The sequence below is a fragment of the Phalacrocorax aristotelis genome, chromosome 3, assembly GCF_949628215.1.
Source record: "Phalacrocorax aristotelis chromosome 3, bGulAri2.1, whole genome shotgun sequence".
NCBI classification, from domain to species: domain Eukaryota; kingdom Metazoa; phylum Chordata; class Aves; order Suliformes; family Phalacrocoracidae; genus Phalacrocorax; species Phalacrocorax aristotelis.
Genome location: NC_134278.1, coordinates 103,945,055 through 103,970,479, shown reverse-complemented (window position 1 = coordinate 103,970,479; position 25,425 = coordinate 103,945,055). Strand labels below are relative to the sequence as shown.

Genomic DNA, 25,425 nt, shown 5'->3' with positions numbered 1-25,425 from the left:
AGCTCTGACCAAAAAAAGACAAGAAAAGAAGACAGACGTAGCCACCTGGCATTGCCTTCTTGCACAGAACGAAGCAAGCAGGGGAGGAGGGAGCTGCTGTTCAGTCAGGTGCGGCAAAACTCGCAAGCCAGGCTGCTGAGCTGGAGCATGTCCTCCGAACGGGCTTCCGTGGGGGAAGGCATGGAGAAGCTGATGCTGGGGAACTGCTTGTCTTGCAAACACCTCTCTATCCCCACTTGCCTTCTGCTACGAGTCGGCTAAGCATGCCTCTTATTTGGCTGAAAATTTTTAGTCTGGTGTTGAGTATATTAGAGTCTGCATCCACAAGCACACTACAAGGTGTACATAAAACATCATTGCCGGGCATGTTCTTGAAGATCCCTTACACTGAAGCCACTTCTCATTTTAGTTACAGGCGAATTAAAAGAAACCTCAGGGAGGCTGATATTACTGACTCTGATATCAAAGCAGCTTTTCCTAACTGACTAATACTGTTCTTTATATACGCTGCCCAGAGTTCAGATGTATCCGTTATTTTCTCTATTCACTTATTTTAACAAGGGTAATTTTACTTAGGCAATTTTTTGCACTGTACAACTGGATACTATGGTACAGTTCATTACATTAGAGCAATTTTTACTAGTTAGGAGACTTCATCATAATGTTTTGCCACTAAAGTTCTGCTGAGAAGAGCCACTAGCTCATGAATGCTCCATCCAAGTCCCTCTGGAGCCATCCTGAGAGCTTTAGTGATCCCTGTACTAGGCCCCCTGTGTTTATCAGGCTTGAGTGCAACCCGAACAGGCACAGTCTCAGCCCCTGCTCTGAGTCCCTGGGGCATGAGCGTTCAGCTAAGACTACAGAAAAAGAAAAAACACTGCCACAATCAACAATCAATGGTTTTATATTAACAGCTATTAAAATAATGTTCCTAACCCTTGTTACAGCCAGATGCATAGCAGGATACACAATTTTGCCTAAACCAATTTTTTTTTTTGGCCTCTGTTGTATAAATAATTACTTTTTAAGAGATGGGTATATTAACTTCCAGTTGTTAGGAGACTGTTGCTCTACATTTCTACCTGTGCGGATAGGATATCACATTACTGTCTAAGTTACCATTGCGGTATACTACCCAGAGTTAACATCCAGAAACAGTTTCTTCTATCCCAGCAATATATGCTGCTTCTTGGGACAATTCTTTATGTACAAGCCCAATGAAAATGGCCCTTCACTGTTTTCCACCATGCCTCGTGGCATAGTGGGGTGCTAGTTTTCCTCCCCATGGCCTCAGTGCAACAAATCGCTGTGCAAGAGCAATTCCAACTGATTTCAGGTAATTCTGATGATACACTTACAAATACAGGAGTTAACATTCAAGAACATACTGGAAAGACAAACAGGTCTTCCAGTCTCACACAGGTGACCATAAGGTACAAGCTTTAAAAACATTTGATGAATGAAGAAAAGAAAGAGTGTCACAAAGCTCTTGAGGAAACAGTTGGAACAAGGTTTTAGGAGCTTGTGAAAGCATCACAAAAGGCATGTGCTTTATGAAGCTACCCCCATGTATGTAGCAGGTGTTTGCAACCTGCTCCGCATTCCTAAATCCATCGCCAACACGTCATTGGGAACTTGGGCTTCTGAGAGTTACTTCTCTCTCTGTGCCTCAGTTTCCTTACATGAAATCAAGGGTTATGCCTTTGATACCCCTTGGATGAATAGATCAAATTGACTCATTAGATGTCAAGTAACATAATCAATCACAGGTTTACCATTTCTGGTTTACCCCCACATTTTAAACTATAATATCAAAATAAGCCACTGATAAAAGTTAGGCGCAGTTGCAGAAGTTCCAGACTGTGGAACATGAATCTCAGTGGTTTCAACAGGTGCAATCCCAAACTTACAGATCAGATGAACTTCAGTGTGATTCAAAAGACATTAGCATTCCACTGACAAGTGACTTGGTCTGTATCTTCTACTAGTTCAGGAAAGATCTATGCCAGTCCCATCACAGTCCCTCAGTTATTTTCCCCCCACTTTGAATATTTTTCGATGCATGCTGCTTGCTACAAAACAAACAATCAGAGAAACCCCAAACCCCAGCATTTAAATGTTGAATCCATTGCATGTTTTTTCCCTTAGAGAATTTTAATTTTGACATATTAATGAAAAATTTATTGCTAGGTAATGGGTAAAGGAAGTGAGAAATAATTCAGTCACTATGGTCACTCTCACTTACATGGTTCTATTATCGGTGATCCTTCCTTACATAAATGGAGTTATGCTTACGGAAGGTGGGATGCCACAGTTTCAAGAATTTCTTCCTTCTACTAAGACTGACAACTTTAGAACCATAAAGTTCCTCTTTTAGGTGGCACTTCCTTTAAAGCAAGTTTGTCTCCTTGAGTAAATTTTTCCCTGGCTGTGATGTGATACATACATATATATATATACACACACACATCTCTCCATCTATATGTGTCAGAGCTATCTGTATCTATCTCACTTCTTCCACTTGATAGATTTTACTACAGACTAGAGAAAGAAAAACAAAAATTACACATTTATCTACTGAGTGTATAAGAGAAGTTGGCATCACCCAAGTTAGAAGTATAAGCTCCATTTATTTCTATTTTTCCCTGAATACACCACCACTTACCCCAGAAGTACCTGCTGTCAGCAGCAGTGTACGTATGTGTACAGCTGCAAAATCTTTTGGTTTCCATGTGTCACTGGAAACCATCACTGGATTATTGTATTTTTTTCCCCCACAGGTAAAATATTCAATCAGCCTAAAAAACATTTAACAGTTTCTACTGATGCAAAGACATAATATGAAGAGCTCCAAGTATCCTTTGAACATGCAGGAGTCACTGCGCTGTATCCTACTAAAATAAACACTACTTCCAACATTTTTCAGGTAGACAAGATGGATACAGAGAGAGGAGGGAAGAAAATTATACAGGGAAAACCCAAGTTCGAAACAGAAAAAATATTTACTAATTCATAATCCAGGAGTCTGCACTATTTTCATTCCTTGGTTAAAGATCTATATTTTTAATTATAAATTTCAAGCATATTTTACATGTCTCACTCTTTTCTTGTGAGTGCAAAAATACAAAAGAATAAGGTTAAAAAAAGATGTTAAATAATGCTATAATATGTTCGGAAAGCATTGACTGATAAGCATATGCATGGAATTACCTAGTTCAGTTCTACTTGAACATTTTCCTAACTGGAAGAAAATGTGTACGTTCCATTGTAACAGTCGTCATTAATGGATGTTAAACTTAGCAACAGTTCATTGGCAGCTTACCCAAGACTGGCATCAATGTAAGGATTTGTATCTGATACAAGTGACAAAAGAAAAAAAAAAAATCATCGTTATCCTGTATTTGGATGAAGGTTTGAAATAGTTAAACACAAAAATACCAAATACGCCACTCATGGACATGAGAACTGTTTCCATGGGTGGGGGAGGGTGTGGAGGGCAAACCTCCTCCTACATGATAAAAAATATAGAAATATTAAGTAGAAGTCTATGTAAAAATTAAGGCCTGGAACCATAGCTTTCAACAAAGAAGATTATGCTACTTCAATGTATTTCTGTACAACAAAACCAAAAGGCTAGCTGGGATTTCTGAGCCTTTCCACAATCCAAACAGTAAGAAGAAGCTGTTCAAAGTCACGAGAGTTTTGGTGTTAGCTACAATGGAAACAGAACGAAGCCTTTATCTTAATCAGTTACTTAGAATGAACTTATATTGATTTATCGTCTTTTCTCCCCTCTGTGCTCAAAAAGCCAGAGCCATTCATGCGTTACTGATGTATGTTCCAAAAAACCATGCACAGGCAATAATGTACTATTCTTGCAAGTATTTTGAGGGAGGGAAAATGCATGTATTATGCCAGCGCTGTACCTTAGGGTCATGAGTCACTGAGAAAATACAGAGGAATACTTATTTTTGTGCTTTGAATAAGAAGTCTTTTGTGACAGAATATAAATATGGGGAAGTAATTTCTAAGTTGACTACTACTCCTCTATTTAAGAGGAATGACAAATTTTGAAACAGATTAAATACTTAGATGGAAACGTGATTATCACCAGTTTTTGTTGCAAATGCATTTATCGCATTCAGTCAACATCCTAAGCATAATCGTATACCTGCATGACGAAATGAGCTCCAGATCTTTCCATACATGACGTAAAAAAAAATAATTATCTAAATTTCTTTTTATTCAGCAACTGAATCTTAGCCAATATGTACCACTCTTTACCACGGTTAGTGGCAATTTTACACACGTAGTAAGCACATGAGGCCTTTGTAACATTTGAAAGCCCAAGATCTGCATTATTCTGAAAACTCTTTTAGTTTTATTAACTATATACTGATAGAATAGAACACAGGCGTTAACAAGAAAAAAATAATCTTTTAATTTTGTTAAGACCGAGATAATCTAATGAAAGAAAAGAAATACAATATTAAAGTTGTTAACCCTCCATTCTTAACACAACTCCTATAGCTACACACTCTCCTTTCCCTTCTGGCAAGATCTAATTTTCTGCAGGGATGTCAAGGGGACGGCTGCTCTCCATTTTCCTAAAGTTAGCATGCCAGCGTCTGGTAAATGCAGTACGGCATGCTGTTTACCTTTGTTGTAAACTTCAGGCTTTTCCACTTAAGAACTGTATGAATGAATCAATATTCATTCACACCTATACCTAGAGGTATCTATTATAAAGCATACAGTGTTCATTTTTAATTTCCTCCTTATTCTGATTTTATGCCATATTCCTCTGCACCGATGCTGTTTGGAACTGCTCCGATATAAAAAGAGCAAGTAAAAATGAAAGCAATGTATTTTTTCCCTCATTTGCTGCAAGTGTTTATCAACAGATAAAGGTAATAAAAATTCAGAGGTAAAAGGTCTTGCCTGACACCTCATTTAGTTTAGCAAGCTACTGCAACTCAGTAGCTTTTCCCCCTGCTCTAAAAAACAGGATGACAAAATCCCAACCCATTCTTACATATTTAGGTTTGCCCTCTGAAATCCAGCACGATATTTAGTAACTCGGATTCGATGTCAGAGTTTCCAAGGGAAGTATTAGGGAGTTGTCAGTTTTTTTTTTTTTTTTTTTTAAATATATATATATATAAAAAAATTTCTCATCTATTGAAAGGAAATCTACGTACGTCAGGAAAAAACATGAGCAAAAAGGGAAGATTAATTAATAAGTGCAACCACCCTTTCTTCCATGGATGCTTTTGAGCCAGAAATTAATTTTTCTCTTGCTGCAGAAACCCTCTATTCGAACAAGTACCCACTAACATTGCTTGGCCCTCTAATCGTCGTCATTACCGAGACAGAAGCAACTGTTACTGATCACACACAGCATTCTGTAAGATCCATTTTTCCAATTAAATTTATATTCTCCTTCTTGGATGTCTGCTTTTATTTGCTTTTGAACACAATTATAGCCATACCTTTGTAAACTCCTGTGGCGATAAGTCATTTGCAGAAACTGTTGCTCTTGGTAACGATAGCTATTACTGATTATAGTATTGCTTAAGGCAGACTCCTTGTTGTAGATGGCATTGAACATTTTTACCTGGATATTGCAACAACACATTGAGAACAATGGAATATAAACAGAATAGTAAGTAACGTGGCCAGCCTCTGGATTTAAGCAATAAACTAGTAGACTTGCGTGTGGAGACACGCTCAGCTAGAAAATCGAACTACCACCAAAGCATCCGATAGCATGCCTGTATCTTTCCCTCCTTTGCTAGTGACCAATCATTATGTTCAGCTGTGAACCACGGTCCTAAATAATAAAGGTCAAAGTTTTCAAGGACAGCTTCTGGGTTTGAGTTCCCAGCTTGAAATACCTAAAGCTGGATTTTCCAGTTGCGAGTTTCCCAGACTTCTCACTGGGACTGTATCCCCTCAACGTCAGGAAAAAACAAAGCCAGAACAGGCCCCACATCACCTCAAACCAAAATCCATTCAATTTAAAAAATTGATCCTGGGGTTTAACATCTGCCAGAAGGATGGTATGATCCCTATTAGCACACGCATGTTAAAAAAATCTCAATCTAAAACGTTTATTTAGTCAACTCCAATCTTATCTCACCTTATTTCTAAACTTTGTTTGTTTTGTCTGATATCAGAAAAATGTATACAAATTCTGGAAATTTTTCTCACCTTAATAGACAATTTTAGCCTTTTTGTTTAATACAAAAGTACTGTGAAAATAATTTTTTTAAAAAAATCATTTATTGGGATCTCTACATATATAAAAATAGTAGATTTAGGTTATGCTGCTGTAAATATTTATGGACATTCTCTCGATTACAAGAACTATGAGAATTACATTCAAGCAGCTTTTCAAGAAACGCCAAACAGCTATTATGTTCTCCGTGCCTATAGAGCATATAACCTAGCTCGTCCATTGTATCCTTGGTTATAAAGGTGGGAGCATAACAGTGCTGTTAGGGAAGTCTCCTGGAGTTCAGGGCTCAACTCCGGCTCTGTCCGTAACCTGTTATGACCTACTCCAATACACCTTATTAAAACTTCCTTTTACATCAGCTTTCCTAATACCTAACTCACCCAAACAAAGTGTTTTCCTACTGTAACATATCGGGGGAGAGGGAAGAATCCTGTGATAACTGACAGTTGCAAAGTTACTAGTGATTTCTTAGCACAAGGTAAAACAAGCTTGGAGTTCTCTAGCATTTAATCATGATTAGCAAGGCAGGATAAGGCTACACCACACTGTACCGAGCAAAGAGGTTTTCCGTTTCCGAGAACGTCTTATTATTATTGTCAACACCAAATCGTGCTGTATGATCTCCCATTAACCATGCTGAAGCTGTCTTTTAAGCTGTGATGTTGCTCCATGAGGATACTCCGTCTGCTTTGAAAGAAAGCGCCAACTTGTTTAACTCCTGACAACGCTTTACCATAGTCCTGTCAAGCAAGCAGGGAGAACGCCGAAAAGAAAGCGATGAGGCCAAATCCGTCCTGGGTTTGCACAACTCAAACGAGTACGTGTGCCCTAAAATCTAACATTCAGAAATCCTTCAACCCTGTGACCCGCCGCCTCATCTCATTACAGTAAGTTCACTGATTATTATTCCGCGCCCCCCCCCCCTTTTCCACCAGAAAGGACAGTTGTCCACCAGAATGCTTTCAAATGGCGAAAAAGGGGCGCCGGGTACCTCAGGGCTGCGCTGGGGCCATGGGAGCCCCATCTCCCCCTCCTGCCTCCGCATCAGGGCGAGCGGGGCCCGTCTCCGGCGCCACGCACCGATCCCTTGGGCAGGCCGGACAAAGCGACGGGATTTGGGGAGCGGCTCGTAGCCCCGCGGAGGGACCCCCGCCCCGTTTCACCGACTCGTGGCATTCACGTATTGTAATCCCTCAGCTTTCAGCAACTTTCCTCCGCACCCCCAGCCCCCTGGAAACTTAGGGCAAACGCCGAGGAGAGGGAGAACAAAGGGGCAAAGAACAAAGAGCCGAGCCGGGGCGGGGAGAGGAAGGGAGGGGAGGGAAGGGGACAGCTCCCCCCTTTCGGGTCAGCCCGGGGTCCCCTCCCGGCGCCGCCGTCCCCGGGGCAGCCCGGCCCACCCGCCACGGCGCTCCGGCCGGCAGCGTCCCCAGTGGGGGACCCCCGCGGGGGCCTCCAGGTGGCCGTGGGCGCCCTGCCCGGGCTATGAGACACCCCCCCCAACACCCCGGCGAGGGCTTGCTCGGGGTCTGGCCTGCGGCCGAGGGCGAAGCGCCGCTCCCGCCGTGCCCCCCGAGAGCAAGGGGGGAATGAGCGGGCGGGGGGCTGCCCCGCTCTCCGCGCCGCGCCTCTCCGCCCGCCCCGGCCCCGCCCCGGGCCCCGCAGCATCCTCGGCGGGTGCCTGCGGGGGGTCGGAGGGGGGACGGGACGGGACGGGGACACCCACACCCCCGCCCCCCAGGACAGCAAGACGTGTCCACCCCCAGACCCGCGGTTTTGCGGGGCGGCTCTCGGGGCTGTTCGGGACCGCAAGAAACCAAGGCGAGGCAGCTTTTCCGCTTGGCTCCAGAGGTCCCGTTCGCCTCACAGCAACGTTAAACTTTTGTTAAAGTGTCACTAAGCCCTATTTTTAGATAGCCCTCTGCCCCCACACACCCCCTTACCGAATGCCATCCTTTTCGCAGAACTCCTGCTCCCTCTATTAGCACTTAAACACCCCCGAAGGGCTGCAGGTGCCCTCGTTACCTGTTGCTATCAGACCCCTGCGCTTTTAGGGGGGCGGGGGCGGCTAGTAATTCAGTAATTCCTTTGGCACGGCGCTCCCGCTGCGCCGGCGGCAGGCGGCACCGGGCTGTGAGAGCCTTAGCCGGGGTGCAAACCCCGGGGGGCGCGTTGGGGCAGGAGGCGCAGCGCCTGCAGAAGCCGTGCGCGGTGCCCGGCCTCGCTGCCCAGCCTGAGAGAGGAGCCGAGGAGGGGGGTGGGGTGGGGGGGGGGTGGGGGAGTCACTGTGTCATTGGGTTACCAGGGGACCGCATGCACCAAACGCCGTCCTGCGACTAGCTTTTAGAGGGGCCGGGGAATTATCCTTATTCTTCTCGGGCAGGCATTTCTGAATTAAAGAGTCAATTGAGGCGGTTGTTCATTTGAATAATAACCAAAGGGACTCCGAGCTTTACCTGAGAAACTTTCAGAGTTCTTTTCTTTTTCTTCCTTTCTTTTTAATTTAAGCTAGAAGTTAGCTAACAGAACCTCACTTTCCTGAAGGCGAAATTAATCTCGCCCTAACCCGGGGGTGGAAGCACGCGGCGAGCGCGGTGCAGGGGCGGGAGGTGGGTGCCCACGGGGAGCGCTCCCAGCCCTGCCCCGGCCTCGCCACGCACCAAACCCCGCGGGGGGTCAGAGACCCACCCGCGTCCCGCAAGCCCCTGCCGGGAGCAGCCCTCGTGAGGGAAATCACAGAAAGATGGAGAATGAGATAAACAGTTTTAAAAAATAAAAGCCCCGGGGTTCGCAAATGAGGAGCGTGAAGTGCAGCTGTAACGCGCGTTTGCGTGAAACGCCGCCCTGGGAGCGGGAGCCCAACTTCAGCGCAGCCTGTGCCCGTAGTGAACTAAAGCCAATTACTTGCCTCCATATAAAAGGTTTCGCGTATGGTTACATGTGAGGAAATACAAGAAGCTGATGACTCTGTTTTTGTTATGATTTAATCAAATAAATTAAAGGAGAAGGGTAGGGATACGCCCAGTTTGGGACTTTTAAAAAAAAAAAAAAAAAAAAAGCAGCATTAGTTTTAAGGGACGCTCTCTGTCCAAACCCTTTCGTGCCGCACTGAGCAAAGCGAGGTTCTCGGAGTCCAGCTCATCTCATTACTGCTGGGTGGTTGGGGTTTCTCTTTACCTCCTAATGGAGTAACCCTTCATAAGCGATTGCAATTCTGGGGGGAAAGGGTGAGTAGGTGCCAAAACAAGCTGGGGGTGGGGCAGAATTTTGCGTTTCAAGCAATTTTGCAGGCAGCGATTCTGCTTACAGCAGAGAGGTAGGTGGATACTTGAAAACATCTCCCACCGGGTTGTCCTACTTTAGGAATTCTAATTAAAACAAGGTTTAAAGATGCAAAGGAAGAGCAAGCTTCTCGCCTTATTTCCAGTGGGCGTGGGGGATACCGTCAGGCACAAAGTGCTTCCAGCTTGTTCTAACGTGCACCTTTATTTAAAAAGGAAGGAAAAAAAATCAAGCTCGTCCTCTGATTTCAACTAATGTATTTTTAACTGGGTTTCTTTCCTCTGCTTTGTGTGATCTGATACCTACCGTGTAGCCCTGGCCCACTTTCAGCCCTGCGGGTGCCCTGTATTGTGTGCGTGTCTGAAAGAAAAGGGGAAAGTCTTCCATCTCACACCCTGGTGCCCTGTACCTGCGCTTGGGAGTGGGATCGTGTCCAAGCTAGGGGCCAGCAAACACGGATCCCACTCGTCGCTGCCTAAGCCGAGAGGAGCCGTGACTTCGGAGGTCCAGCCCTGCTATAGCATGGCTGTGACCGTCCGGCGCCTTGAATCAATAAAGCAGCCAGTTTTTCCGACGCTTCTTTTCCACGGCTGCCTACTGAAAAGGAGGCTTTACTGCCACCTATAAATAGCGCCGGATCCAAGTCACTTTTTTTTTTTTCCTGGCTGTTTTTTTCCCCCCTACGTAAAGCAGCAAAGTTCTAACCAAGAAACCACAAGTTCTTGTTGCTGCTCTGCCCGGGCTGCCCCCCTCCTCCCCCGAGGGGCTGCGCCGGGGGTCCCCGCGCCAGACCCGGCTGCGCTGCGGCCTTGGGGCGGGAGCGAGGGGCTCCGGCGGACCCACGGCCGGACACGCACCGCCTGCCTTTGAACTTTGTTCACCGGCATGTGAGGGAGAGAGGAACAAATACCGATACTCACCGCGCTCTTTGGCTTTCCAGGTGTAACTCCGTCTCTCCCTCTTCTTTGTGTATAAATGAGCAGAGGTTATATCCCGGGCACACCGTATAATGCCCTGGATAACCCCGACCCTGTTAATTTAATGCTACGCTAACCTGAGAGTGTGTGATTGGAGCTCAAGTGTTGGTTTCGAAAAGCGTCTCTCCATGCTGGAAGCAAATTCGCCTTCTCTGCCCACACCCCGCCTTCCCACGCGAAGAGTCTCCCAGCCCTGCATTCCTCCGCAAACCCGGGACACCTACCTTTTCGAGAGCCACGCTTCCCATTACAGATTGCATTCCCCCCCCTTGAATCAACCGTGCCATTTCCTAAACCCACGTGCCGTGCCCTGCCTGCTGCGTGGGGCTTGATTTCACACACTTGTGCCACGCCGAGGACTGGAACTGCCCTGCAAAGCACCGAGACCTCGCGTGGGGGAAGGAGCCGGGCGTGCGGGGGACGCGCTGCAGCCACCCTCGCACCCCGCGGGTGTAGATGCGCCATCGCCGGGGAATGGGCGGCGGGGGCCGGGGCGCTCCCCAGCTCCCCAAAACGGCGGGCAGAGCCCGAAGGACCGGGCTGCCCCCCGAGCGCTTCCCACCTTCCTGTGCGGCAGGCTGGGAGCCGGCGGACGGGCACTGCGGGGCGAGCAAATCCCCTTCCCCCCGCGCGCTCTCTTTTATTTCTCTTTTAATTCCCCCAAGTGAGGGTCGATGCGCACAGCTCGTTACCCGCGCTGATACCGGGGTAATAACTGTCAGGGGGTATGAGCGCTCCAGGAAAAGAAAAACGGAGGAAGAGGGAGGGATACAACCTCCGTTATCTCCCTGTTACTAATTCCCAGCCGGCTCGGACTCAGGGGACAAGGCGATCGCTTAACAAACCCTCCTCCTCTTCCTCCTCCTCCTCCTCCTCCTCCTCCTCCTCCTCCTCCTCCTCCTCCTCCTCCTCTCCCTCCACCACTCCTTCCTTCCTTCCTCTTCTCCGGCACATTTTCTCCCCCGCGCTCGCCCACGTTTCATTCCTCCTCTTCGGGAGGAATAAGCCGTGCAAACTCAAACTAAAAAGAAAAAAAAAAAAGAAAAAAGAAAAAGCAAAGGTGGGTGGGAGGCAGGCAGGAGGGGAATCAAAGGAAAAAATTAAGGAAGGGGAGGGAGGAAGAAAAGGACAGAAAGTGTCTGTGCCTGATCGCTGACCATCTGTGCAAAAGGTGATCGTTGTTAGGTACTCACATGGCTGGTGGCAGAGCAGCTCTTAGCAATTAATAAGTCTCTCAGCTTGAGATCTTCTTTCCCCCTCTTTGACGGTAGCGCTCTCTGCGTGTGTCTCTCTCTCACTCACACAGACACAAACCCGATCAGATGCTTCAGGACCGGCCACTTTGCGAGGGGAACAACACGGGAGGGTTTGTATTACTCCAGGTTCGTGTGTGTAGCCTATAAATAGCGAACTTTTTGATGGAATCAGCTAACAAATGAGAGGAGAAGGCGTAATTTTGCGCAGGGAGCCCCCCTTTCTCTTTGCAAGATTAAAACCCCCCAGGCAGCGGACAGAGCTGAAGTTGTGGGTGTGTAGAAAGGAATTTCACTTTATTGGGATTGTGCGCTAGATTTTTGTTTGTTTGTTTGTTTTGGGGCTTGTTTTTGTCGTATCGGCCTCTTCTTCCCCCCCCCCCCCCCCCCCCCCCATACGTTACATCCTCCCTCCCTCCCTGCCTTCCCAGCCCGGGGCAAGAACTGACCCGGATTAGCACCGACTTTAACTCCAAGCTGGAAATATGGTGCGTTTGTGGTTTGGGTGTTTTTTTGTTCTCCTTTTTTTTTGGGGGGGTGGGGTGGGTGGGGTAAGGGGTGGGGGGTGGGATAGGGGGGCTCCACGCGATCTCGGGTGGAAGTGAATGAGGCGGGCAGGCAGGTTTCCCTGAACGTGCCCCACTTTCAAAGCAAGTGGGGAACCGAAGGACAACAGGCCGGCGTTACTGGGGGGGCGGGTGCGTTCCTTTGGTAGGGAGGAAACCTTTGCCTGGAGCTCTGGGTCAGCCACGGAGCAATGGATCCACTCGAGAGAAAGCCTCGAGGAACACTTGGCTGTGGGGCTCCCGCGCTTCGGCCGTGCGGCCCCACGGCGGCGGCCGCCCCAAGCCCCGCTCCCCGCCCGGCCCCCGCGGAGCCCCGGGCACGCGTGGGTGCCTGGGCACGCGCGGGCGTTGCAAGAGCCTCGTCCTTGAGCGCGCCCGGCCCGAGCACCGCCGGGGCAGGGAGAGCAGCGCTTTGCTTCTGTTTTTGGTTTTTTTTGGGGGGGGCAGCCGGGCCAAGTGCCCCCTCCCGCGGCGTCCGGCCCGGCCCTTCGCGGTGGGCACCACCGGAAGCGGCGGCGGGGCCGGTCCGACGGCTCGGCCGGGAGGGCCGCCCCCAGGACGGTCCCCGACGGGGGCCGGGGGGAGCCACTGGCCCAGCCTGGCGCTCACCGGGCAGCCCCTGGGAAAGTGCCCCTCAGGCTTCTTGGGGCCGGGAGTCCCCCACGTCCTCCCCCGCCCCGGTTTTTGTTAACGGGCTGAGCGGTGTCGGGATTTTCGGCCTTCCCTCGTCCCGGCAGTTACCTCTCTCTGGAGGACAGGGATTTGCGGCAAGCTTAAGGCTGGGTCCCTGTCAGCAGAGGAACTGTCGCTGATCAGGGTCCTACCGCGGTGACTATGAAGAGGTTTTCTCCCCTGACAGGTACCTGACAGGGCTGGCCGGGGAGGAACTGCTGACCTGTCTAAAGAAATGTATCTCTGTCTCCCAGAATGGCAGGACAGATGGTGCCAGTTCGCGCCGTGGCGACTTTTCTCGCTGGCATGCACTGAGCGGAGTTGATGAGTTGTTTTACTGCAGGGAGGTAGCGATGCCCTCAGGCTCCCCGTGGCATGGACTTTCCGTGAAATGTCCGCGCCTGTGAAGGCGGGAGTGCCGCGGCGAGACGAGCCGAGAGGGCAGGGGGGCAGCGCCCGCTCCTGCCCCGTCCACGCATACGTGACCTGCCGCAAAAGCGCCGAGGAAAGCGGATTTTAGCACCTTTCTACAGCCGGTTGCCTCGCTTGCCCCCGAGCTGGCCCTAAAGGTGGCTCCGCGCTCGCCCCCATTCCCCTCCGGGGAGGCGGCGGTCGCTGAGCCGCCCCACCCGGGACGCCGGACGGGCACCCCGGCCGGCCCACGGCCCGGCCCCACGCGCGACACGCCGCCTTTGTGCCCCTGTCGTGCAGACAGCGGCGCCGCGGGCAGCGTGGGCGCGCTTTGTGCACCACCGGCAGCCCCTCGCGGGCTCCACGGCTCCCCTTCGTATAGCTCTGCCGGGGGCGGGGGGGCGGACACAAGGCCGCGGACATATAGCGGACATAGGTGCAGCCCGCCGGGTGCGCCCGCCGCCCCACTCGCGGTGAAGGCTCCCGCTCCCGGCAGGGAGCCACGCGAGCCCCGGCAGCCCCTCGCTGCCCCGCGCTCCGCCCGGCTCCCGGAGCCTCTCGGTGATTTTTTTTTTTTTTTTTAGCCTGGCGCGCTGGTCTATCCATATACATTTCCAATCTCATGGCTCATAAACTATTAGCAAAGAGATTTCATTGTTCACCTTCTGTATCCTACAAAGGAGGAAAAAAAAAAAAAAAAACAACCCCACGCTCCTGGTGACAACGAGAGCCGGGCTGGGTTTAAACCGCAGGGCTTCCCGCCGCCTCGGCGTGCGGGGCGGCCGCTCCGCGGGGGCCCGGCCCGGGGCTGGCGGCCGCGGGGGCTCCGCGCCCCTCCGCGGGGCTTGTGCGGCCGCCGCTGCGCTCCCGCCGCCGCTTGCTGCCCCGGCGGGGGACACCGAGGGGGTCAGCCTCGTAAGGAGGCAAAGCAACACCGTGGTTTGTGCTTGACTGGAGGCGGAGAAAATATTCCGGAGAAAAGAATAAAATCTTGGAGATGAAAGGAGGGGGGACGGCGGCCTGCCGCGGCCCGTGTGTTGTGGTTTGTTTTTTTTATCCCCCTGGAATAAATAACATTAGGCGTTATTTGGTTGGCCACTGAGATCTGACAAATTGCACCCCGGGGTGTGAAGTACAAGCTCCCCGGTGCCATGCGGCGGGGGGAAGAGCCTTGCGGCGAACCGGGGGTCGGAGCCCGGACGCGGCGCGGCGCGACAGCGACCGGCCCGGGGAGGGGGGGACGGACACGGGGGGTGGGGGTGTCAGCGGCTGCAAACGGCCGCTCCGGGGCCTGCAAAGAGCCGGTGTCAGGCTAGGCTGCAGGCAGGGGTAAACGCATGCCTCAGCAGGGCGACTAGAGAAACACCAGACCCGATCCAGGCAAAGTTACTGAGACAAACAGAAATGTTAATACGGTGACAGCTGAGTTAGTGTCTTTCCTTTTTCCTTTCATATTCTTTTTTTTTTTTTTCCTTAAGAAATGGCATGCGAAAATGTTTAGACCACGAGGTAATTATAAAAACCAATATAGCGAATTTTAGAGAGACCCGCTTCGCAATTTTACACCGAGAAGCAAAATATTCCGGCGAAGTCTGGGGTCATCACCGACAATGGAGTGATGTTCTCGCCCTGTTTAATATACATGGTGTGGGAAATGAAGGGAAAACATAGCTAGCACCTGTAGTGCCAAAGGAAAAAAAAAAAAATCAAATTACTACATAATATTTTGGGGCTATTTTGCAGGACACTTCAAAAATAGACCCATATTTAATAATATCTCTAATGATTTCCTCTGCGCGGACTACTAGTTAATAGTAAGGAGGAAATGGGGTTTTCAACTGAGCTTTTACACTCTAATATCTTTAAATTTTTTTAAAAATAATTTCCTTATGTGTTAATCGCGCATCTGGGACTGCAAGCAACTCATCTGGACTAACTTTTAATTAACACGTTGACCTGCCGAAGAAGCAAACTCCCTTTAAAAATAAATAAATAAATACAGGTATACCTTATACCTTTACATACATTGCCGGATCGGCGTGACCCTGGAAGCCCCAGGGCTCTCCTCCCCCCCTTATTTTTAGGGGCAGGTGATTTCCGAAAGGGACGAGGAGATGCGCAAGTAGCGCTGGGTTTAAGCGCCCGCGCGCCCCCCCCTCCCCCCCCGCGGCCCCCGCGCAAGATGCGCGGGCGGCGGCGACCCCGGGCGGGGGGGGCGGATGGGGAGGTAGGGGGGTGGCCGGCGTCGCTCAGCATCGTGTGTGAGCAAATGGCCGTGGTAGCAAGGAGGAAGATTTGGGCTCTTCGGGAGGTGTGTTATAAACACCAGTGGGGGGTGAACACAGCTTCACGCGTGGGTGCTACAGCTCCAGAGCCTGTTCGGCGCCCCCACCCCCCACCCCGCCAAGCACAAAGAGAGGTCAGCGGCCTGAAATATTAACTCCTTTTCTCTCTACTTTTGCCTCGCCAATGCTTTATATCTAGCTTTGGGGTTTTTTTTCCTCTCCTTTTAAAATTAATTTTATTTTTTTCAATAATTTTCTTTTAATTTATACCAGTACAGACTTCAGGCAGTTTAGATGCCTGACTTGCCTCCCCTGCCCCCAGGGACTGGAGTATGTTACTGCCGAGTTATAGTTTAACTTGTCCGCAGGTAATAATTAAAGACCTTTCTAAATCTCTTCCCCCCACAGAAACACAGAGACTTTCTTTTGCAATAGATTATATTGATCACACACACAGGCACGCTCTCAGAGCCGCCGCCGATCACATGCGGCAGGTAGAGCTGCCTGTGAGCTGCTCTCAATTCAGTGTGCTCCGCTCACGCTCCCCTGGACCTTCCTCCCCCCCCCCTTTTTTTTTTAACTGAAAGGTTTCTTCAGGAATGCATTTCTATGAACGCTTCCAAATCCCCCCCTCAAGAGGAAGCTCCACATGCAAAAGGGGACTGACAGTCGCTCAGATGCACACATCCAGGCTTTGGCCATACCGCTGAATTTCATCCCATAGTCACATTGTGGGTGAGTTTAAAAATAAGACATATAGAGGGAACAAAGTCACTGCCATCAGTAGGGGAGTATCTCTGTTGATCGGGAAGACCTCCAACTTTTTCTAGTGGTGATGCTTTCCAAAGAAAACCTTCATCCTTGGCCTAACAGCTGTATGGAAAGTTTTAGGGGCTCTCAGTTGCTTGAGATCATAAATTAATCTTGCCAGAGAAGTGTGGCACACACCTGATATCAAGGGAGGGTCAGGAGCTGGCCAGTTCCAGCTGGTCCCGCATTTGATTTACTTCGGGCTGTTAAGTTGTACGCTGCAGTGTTTTGATAAGAAAAAAGGAGTCAGCAGTTTGATTTGGCAATTCTTTCTTTTTTTTTTTTTTTTCTCTGAAGAGGACCACAGTTTACACTAAGGAATTTGTTATTGCTGTTGGGGTGGCTTTTAGAAGAGGTTCTCTGTCTGCATGGGGCTAGCTCATCACTTACTGTTAACACTTAGCTGTGTTCCTTACTCTCCTAAGTGAGGCAGACAGTGGCATGAACTTTTTCTATGCGGCTTGTCCACCTCAGGCCTTTGGCGTCTCCACCTCGCACCTTTGCAGGGATTCACCCTGGCCAGGGTACTTGGAGCAACAGCAAAGGCAATGGCCATCACCCAGCTGGTCACACCAGTGAACTGCCCTGTCTGCGGCAGAGCCCTAGCACAGCTCTCCCCCTCACACTTCTCTTTTCCACAGGGCCTTGTCCCTGAGTTGCATCAGGCACCTCAGAAATATGTGATATTTTTGTGGTTTGTTTTTTTTTTTTTAAATACTGTACAGATGTACTTCTACAAGCCGCAGGGATGAATGTGGGAGGCTGCTTGTTCTGATCGGAATTAAACTTTTATTTGCAGATCTCTCCTGCACCTTCTGTGCCCTCTCTCATAGCCCCCCAAAACTTTCAATCACAGAGAGTTAGAAAACACAAAAGGGATGTTACCTCTGATGTGAGGGCCTGTGTAGCATAATGAATACCAGCAATACTCCAGGCCAGAGGACCATCGCACAAGTAACGCCTCTCAGAGGCAGCAGCAATGGGTACAAAAATGGGGGACTAAGAATCAGACCAGGATTTTTTTATTCTATCCCTTATTTTTTCTTCCTTTCCTCCTATTTTAGTTTCTCTTCCTCTAAAATAGGAAAGTAATAGCCACTGACCCTCTTGCCTTTCCATGAGGCAGTCGACATCTGAAAAAAATCAGAAATCCTCAGAGGACATAATCTGTGACCATATTCTAAGGTGGATGTGCTGCCATTCGTTGTGTTGGGGTTGGCAAACATTTCTAAGCAGAGACCATATTTTCTGTTGCATGTAGCTTTAGAAAAAACATCATCACTTAGGCTGAAAACTGATATGCTGACTGTCTGTACCAGGCAGATTATTTTGAAAATACCTGCCAAAACAATTTGTCCATTTCCAAGAACAAGGTTATGGAAAAATAAACAGTTTTGCTCATACTAAAAAAATGGAAACTTTTTCCTTTGAAATGCTCTGCTGCCCTCAGGCTTTGAAGCACTGACTCAAAATGTGACTTTTTTTTTTTTATTTAAAATATGCCTTTCCCTCCCTGTCTGAAAATTTATCCAAATGTGGCTAACTTGTAAATATTAGAAATTTTGTGATGAACACACTCTCAGGAATGATTTCTTTTATTCTAGCAGGAAAAAGGAATCGCTAAAGATTGGCCCTCGCTGCAAAGAGAAGCTTAAGGATACAGTGGTGAGGCTAGATTTCCCCTTTAATCCCCACCTCCAAATTTTCCCTGTGAGCCCAAGCTTTGGCGCAGGATCTGAGAGGTAGGAATCCTATCTCTTCTAAGCTCTGAACGGTTTGAAGGTTGTGTCAAGAAGAATGAGGTCTCTGCACGAATATGATGGGGAGAAAAAAACATCCAGCCTGTGACAGAGGAGGCGATAGAAGCAGCCAAGCAGTCCAGAGAGGAAAACTGGGACTGGTGTTTGGAGGCAGGAGACTGGGACTGATTAGGTAAGGAGACACAGAGGTTGTGCAGAGAAAGCCGACAGAAACCGTTCGGTTGAGGAGCCTGGAGGGGAGATAGGAGGGCAAGGATAGCAAAACCGACTAACGTCAGCCAAGAGCAAAGAAGCCTAATTGCAGAATGTCCAGAGTAGCTGGGCTGAATTTCATTTGAAACATGGTAGAGATTTTCAAAGTCAAAATGTTTTATTTCAGTATTTTAAACTGATGCAGTTTGGCTGCATCATCATTGTTTTTTATTTGGAATAGAATCTGTTTTCTAATGCTAAAAAAGACTTCAATGACCTTCAAAAGAGAAGTATTTCAGAGCTGATCCAAAACATTTTTTTTTGGTGTGTCGCCACCACAATAAGGAAATGTGTTCTATGGTCAACACTAGCTGCAACATCAGGCACTGGGATGTTAAGGAAATGACTAACCTGAGGGTTTCAGAGCACCTTGATGCAGTCTCCATACATTATGATACACAACCACGCAGCACTTATTCCACAAATTTCCTGAAGCAGAAATGAAGCCCTGCAAGGTACACTTCCTCTGGGGACAGATCAGAACTTTGTCGGTTTTATTCACTAGATTCCTCTCTAATTTGTCACAGAATTGGGGATGGTTCATGTACGAGGTAGCTAATCACAAGAAGAGAAAGCAGGGCTTTGTGGCAAGGCAATAGATGAATTTTGCCTGCTGAGTTTGCTTCCATTCCCCTTTAACCCCAAAGCTTCTACAGTGTGGGGGAAGTTGCCTCAAGAGGTAATGATTCACTGACATTTTCGTATTATGAGGGCCCTTCTTGAAATTTTGGGGTCTGGTAGGCTGAAGTGAATCACTCACTGCCTCAGACAAAATCCATGGGACTGTGCATTGACTGCACCAAGTGATGCTGAGTGCAAAGAAGATTGAAAATATCAAGTAGTCAGTATCTCTTATTGGATACCCCAAGTCAGCAGGCATTTTTTACTTTAATCTCATTTGTTTGGAATACAGATTTATTAAAAAGGATAGAATGATCTCATTGCTTCAGTTTCAGGTTAGAAAAGACATTTTCTAAGCACGCAGATACTATTGCATGGTGGGGAGAGGAACAGAGAAAACCAACAGTGTTGGGTTCACATTAGGATTTAAGCTGTGTGCCCCAAATAAAACCTGCAGAGTCCCACACAGGTAAGCTTGGCAGTGGAAACTAACTCCTGAAGAAAGCTTTGCCCACGTACTACTCAGAATGCCAAAGGGGTGCTTGTGGAGGAGATCAAGCACCAAAGTCCCACCGCCCTGTCAAATTGCATTCATACACCATTGTGCTGAGAACAGATGAAACAAAAGCTTTGTAAAGTTACTCTTGAAAAGGGGGGAATGAGAGGAAGAAAAAAGCATCGGGACAAGCCCAGGGTATCAGAGAACATGGAAGTATGGTGCTGCCCCAGAAAAGACCAAAGCGCATGTCTCTGCCTGTGAAAGCATTGGTATCTGGGACACTTCCATTTCAGGCATACACCACAGCAACTTGCCTTTGGTTACTGCACAGTCTCTTTCCCTTGGCTTTTTCAAGTCCTCCCTGTTGCTTCAGTCAGAGCTCACATTTTTCTATTATATGATCTGAAATTTGAGGAATACAGTTTTCCTGGAAAATTCTTGGTCATCTCGAAGTACATGATGGTGTAATTAAAGGCTGTATGATAAAGCATCTGCACAAGGAATTGGTACTGAGTGGTGTGATGAGTTTCCATTCTCTCACTTCCTACTGCTCCTACTGGCTTTAAATGTTTATAGAGTCTGTAATGCTCGTTTAATTTGACTGTGTTGTGCCTGTGTACGTCTAAAATATTATATGGCTACGCAAGATTTATCCCGTACCTAATTTACCGCTGTTCTTTTTAATTTCCATTGAAATACAGGTTTTTGCATTGGTTCTTTGATTTTTCTTTCCTTATCAATTCTGATTCCTTGATTTTTCATTTTATTCAGCCCCACTGCAAGTTTAGGTGTATTTAGTGGTATCTCACTTACTGTAACAAATGTTTTTTATTTTTAGGGATTTGAGTGCTTATGAGAGGTTGATAGCTTTTAGGCAGTATTTCAGCTCATCTGCTCATCAGGTACAACACAGGTAACACCTCTGCCCTACCGAAGTCAAGCATAAAAGCAAAAGGATGACTGAACTAGAGAGTCCAAGTACCCTCTGACGTTTTTTCTCAATTAGCACGTAATTAATTGCTTATTTATTTGGTAACACTGGCACCTACCTGTTGGGAACTGGACTAAAATCTTCAAATTATTTCAGGTGGGTGGATTTAACATTAACAACCCAGATTGCTCTACATGGGGCTGGATTTGAACAAATGACAGGAAAAAGAAGACTCTTAAACATTTAAAATTCTGTTTTCTATGTCACAACACAGAGAAGCTCCAGAATCGCTGTCCCTTTCCGTTTTAGAGGTAGGAAGTGCCATCACCAGGCATGTGGTCCTGACCTCAGTTGGAGGATCCTTGGCCTGGAGTCAAGCAGTGGCTTCACTCACTGAAACAGCCAAATTAACTGTCTGCTTAGCCAGGGATTAAAATTCATCCACTGATCCAAGACGGTAAGTGAGACAATAATTTGCTACTCCCACTTTGCTTCACAGCAGATCCTCATCCAGAATAAACCTGCAGTTCAACATCGGTTTTTATGCCCAGAAACAACCATGGTGGCATTGTAGAATTCTACCTGTAATAACTTGAAAAAATGGGATAAATAAATGCAAATGTAAAAAGAGAAAATGGATCCAGTTTTTAGTAACACAGAGACTGTATGGCAGCAGAGTATAAAGATAGCTTCAGGAGTCCTGATGCAATCAGCGCTCACCATTACTTTGAGTAGTAACTCGTAACAAATAAAGTGCCATTTCCGCTGACAAGGACCACTTCAGCATCGCTTTTGCCACCACAGCCTAACTCTCTGCTTCTCTAACAAACCACAAGCTTGATTGAAACGTTACGGAGTAAATTGCTTAATGCTGTCTGGAGACCTCAAATACGTGAAGTACCCAGTGCATAAAAAAGACAGCTTATTTCAAAACCAAGCATAGCAAAACTGACCTGCTAGAGAACAGAGCCTCTGTCTTTTTCCCATTGGTGTTAGATGCTGTGCTTATATTTAGTAATAAAGCAACGTATGCTTCCAAGTCCATAATTTTTCTACCAATATACAAGACAGAACAAGTAATATAATCTCAATTATGCAATGCAAGGGTGGCCATCTGGCTCCTTAGGAACTGATTTTGACCCAGATAACAGCAAATGTTTTTGTATCAGAGACAAAAGTTTTAGCTGTGACATCTACATCTCCATTGAGCAACATTAATAAGACCAAAGCAAACAATTTCAGGCTGTAGTACAAAAGTCATGTTGATGGAAAACAGTATATTCACTGCTGCGCTTATATACCCTACATTGTCTTTGCAGAGCTAGATTGTTCTCACCATGGCCAACAATAATAGAATAGGAAAATAAAAAATCTTTTCTCAATGTGTCTGACCAAGTCAAAGATCTAGTATTCATGTCAATACAGCTTTACTATTGCTTGTGATGATAATCCTGTATCATCCCACCCCTGAGGTGACTATATCTCAATCATGAATGAATAGATCACTATATAAAAGTATGTACCTACTTTGATGTACAGTAATCTGACTGTATCTCTGTGTACCTCGGAAGGCTCCAAAACAACAGTAGGGGTCACAGTAAGTCATTTGAGTATAAGCTTAATGCTCATTGCGATAGCACTGCAGTATTTCATAGGTACATGTTCAAAGGCAAAGGTTTTATTCATAAATACACTGATGTTATAACTGACTTGGATGGTCCTAGCGTAAATTTAGAGAGGAGAGTAAAATAAAAGTTTATTAATATTTTCTGGGTGTGAGGATGCCTCCTCCTGCTAACAGTGTCTGGTCCATCTTGGTCACAGTTGTCACTCAAAAACTCCCCACTCACTCACCCGTATCACTAATAGATAGAAGGTGAAAGGCAAAGTTGTCGGAGGAAGTGAATTTAAGATGATGAAGACATTTTGGACCTGCTGCGCAGCCTCTTTTTACTGTTTGGCAGTATGCTGTTGTGATGGGAGAGCTGCACCTTTTAAGCGGAAAGTGCAATGGGTTCTCTCTTCAGGAATAATTTTTCTCGCCTGCATATTTATACCTTCCCCACCCTTGATTTAGAAACTCTCATTTATCTTGAAACAGATGGATATCAAACGCAACTCTTTCTTCAGATTAGGATCTATTCAAAATTGCCCAGGTGTATCAGTGCCATAGATAAAAAGAGATTCAGACCTTTCCTACTGTACTTGGCTCCTCCTGTGGAGATGTTACGACCTGCAAGCCCTGCCGGATGGTCAGGCTGCTAGGGCTGACTTCCCTAAGCTCCACTCTGTAGCTTCAGAGTTGTCTTCTCCCGAAGGCAACTTGGAGCAAGACTCTTACGTTAGATGACCCAACTTGTCTTCTGGGGCAATCCCTTTACTCACAGCTGCTGCGTACTTGCACATACTCCTGAGGCACTGACTGTACCATCTATTTAAAGAGGACATTTTTTAAATGGGAACAATTCAATTGCTGGACAAATGTTCTCTATGCTTCAGACATCACCATCCAAAACAAACCAAAGCCGACCCTGTGAGTGTTCTTTCACACGACATGAGAATGTTTTCCCCTGCCCAAAGGAAAACTTTTCTTGTTGACCAGGAGATACCATGCTGGATTATGCTGTTGATGCACCTACACCAGTGTGCCACCTCTTGCACTAGCCAGAATCAGACATATCCATGAAAATGTTGGAACTAGACTGTAATCAAGTGGAAATGACCTCCTGGAGGACTTACTCTGGTTTCTAAGCGTCAAACAGTGACTCTGGCTTCAGTCGGAAGAAAAGCTGATCAACTTTTACTTACTGTTGGATCAGAACTGGTATATTAATATCAGAAGAGTGTTTATAGTGTCAACATTGATTTCAAAGAAGCCAAAACTTCCAAGACTGTGTGAGTGCAACGGCAAATTTCTCTTTCAGTTCATTTGTTCTTCCTTATTAAACAATAACTTTCTACAGCAGTCATTTAGTAATCAACAACAAGGTGAATTTTACATTCACCTAAAACAAATGAATTTGAGAAAATAAATGACGGAATTGTGTTAGCTTTAATGCAAAAGATTTTGTTTCTGAAGTCTCTATCATTATATTCTGCAAAGGAATTAAGAAGATGACATGATTAGCAGATAGGAAAAATATCTGTGGAAAAGCTAGTCACTATAACTGTTTGATCTATTCCGTAGGTATAATGATCATAAGGAGCTTTCTGATCTTGCACTTAAAAGATTTACAACTTGCAAACATCTTGGGGAGTACCATTGATTTCACAGAATCTTGAATGTTGACACAACAAACCAGTGCTAAAAATGCTAAAAGTTCTGCTTGTGGATAGCCCAGACATTTGATGCTGTTTGCTTTGGGCTCACAGTTAATTTTTAACATTGTGGGCACAAGCCAGTGACCCTGTGTTCTTGCTCAGGAATGTCTGACCATTCACCAGCTCCCAGTTTCTACTGAATGTCCACTATACTGGAATATTTTGGTGTTTAAAGATGCACCCTGTACAAACTTTACTGTGGTGCTATTGACTTTTCATCAGATATCGAGCGCTGTGGAATATTGTTGCTTTGGAGTGAAGGTGCATTGAGCTGTGAGAAAAATTTGTAAAAACTAAGGATCACTCGGGGAGGAATTGAATGGCTTTTGGTTATAATTTCTTATTAGATTTAAGAAACTACTTAATGAAATCAAGATGGAGCACTTTGAATGCAGTAAAATTATTACTTTAGGTTGTTGTTTAACAACAACAGAAATATGTAAGTAGAACGTTGTAGATATATTAAGACCTGTGCAACTAGTAATACAACTGAAAAGAGAGACATACTTATCCCGAGTTTAATTTATTTGTGGCTAGCAAGTTATAATTAACGCAAACCCTATTCACTGCATATTTACAACTTTATCATACAGGGACCATAAAGTGGAATTGTATTGGGTGATTTATTTTGTGGCTGTTTTTTTTTCTGCTTCTGTGTACACATCTAAATCATGAAGAGAAAATGAGAGCACTAGCAAAATCCAAATACTTTATTTAAAACAAAATGTGTAATTGTTCAGAAATAGACTATTGACTTTCACTGGGTTCAACAGCTCATGTACTGATTAGGCTTGAAGCTATAATTGTTCTTGTCACCCAAACTCTACTCAGTCAATATCTTTTTATCATATACATTTTTAATCACATATTAATAAACAAGAAGGTGTGCTTTATTGATGGCTGGATTAGTTTATTGACCAACTCAACAACTCTATATATGGTTTCTGAACACAGAAACAAGGTCAGCGTGTAAAGATGAGGAATAGTACATTCACCATCTTTAATATACTTCATTCTGGTAGTCTACTTTCTTTCTTAGAAGTGCTGCAATCCATATAGTTTCTCCAATTCTTTTAGAAATTATTTCATATTTGAAACTGTCTCACTGTTCAAGCACATTTTGGGTTGAGTTTCAGGAAATTTAGACTTCTATGAGCTCTTCTAATTTAATATAATTTTGTCCCCTTGACACCAAGCTGCATTAGTTTTTAAACCTTCAGAAATTCAAGTTTTCAGATATTTGTAGATTCTTACCAAGTGTTCTTTAATTATATTTTGGAAAATATTTAGACTTTTCAGATTCTCCTAGCAGCTAACTTTCTTCATCATTCTAATAAGTTCTTTTCATTTTTCTCTCTTTGAATTGTTATCATGAATATTCCTCTCGAGTAATTCAGGTTTGGAATTATGTCCCCTAAAACAACTGTATAAAATTAACAATAAAGACAATAATAGAACATGACACTACCTGTGTGTATTCTTTCCTGTCAGACAAAACCTGTGCGTAGGAACTCCCATTCCACCCCCCTTTTGTTTTTTTTTTT

The 25,425-nt window shown here is 46.2% G+C and overlaps 1 protein-coding gene and 1 long non-coding RNA gene across 16 annotated transcripts in view; one reads left to right on the top strand and one right to left on the bottom strand.

Moving 5' to 3' along the window:
• Positions 1-11,784, bottom strand: part of ESRRG (estrogen related receptor gamma) — a 404,960-nt gene extending 393,176 nt beyond the window's left edge. For 4 of the 12 annotated variants that reach the window (XM_075088884.1, XM_075088875.1, XM_075088880.1 and 1 more), the window contains exon 1: positions 10,444-10,649. Coding sequence is in view for 3 of the 12 variants with exons in the window: in XM_075088879.1 (XP_074944980.1) it covers positions 11,694-11,695 (2 nt within the window). In the remaining 9 variants the exon portion in view is untranslated. Of the gene's footprint in view, positions 1-8,266; positions 8,288-10,443; positions 10,650-11,693 lie in introns of those variants that run through there. The other 8 variants (XM_075088866.1, XM_075088864.1, XM_075088879.1 and 5 more) reach the window with 7 other exon arrangements.
• Positions 11,758-24,774, top strand: LOC142055227 (uncharacterized). Of its 4 annotated transcripts, XR_012659848.1 has the most exons (3): positions 11,898-12,241; positions 13,179-16,422; positions 18,102-24,774. It is a non-coding gene; the product is annotated as an uncharacterized LOC142055227 (long non-coding RNA). The 4 variants fall into 4 exon arrangements; XR_012659849.1 differs by lacking the exon at positions 11,898-12,241 and adding an exon at positions 11,758-11,882 and having other exon boundaries at positions 13,179-24,774; XR_012659850.1 differs by lacking the exon at positions 13,179-16,422.
• Positions 24,775-25,425: the final 651 nt, after the last annotated feature.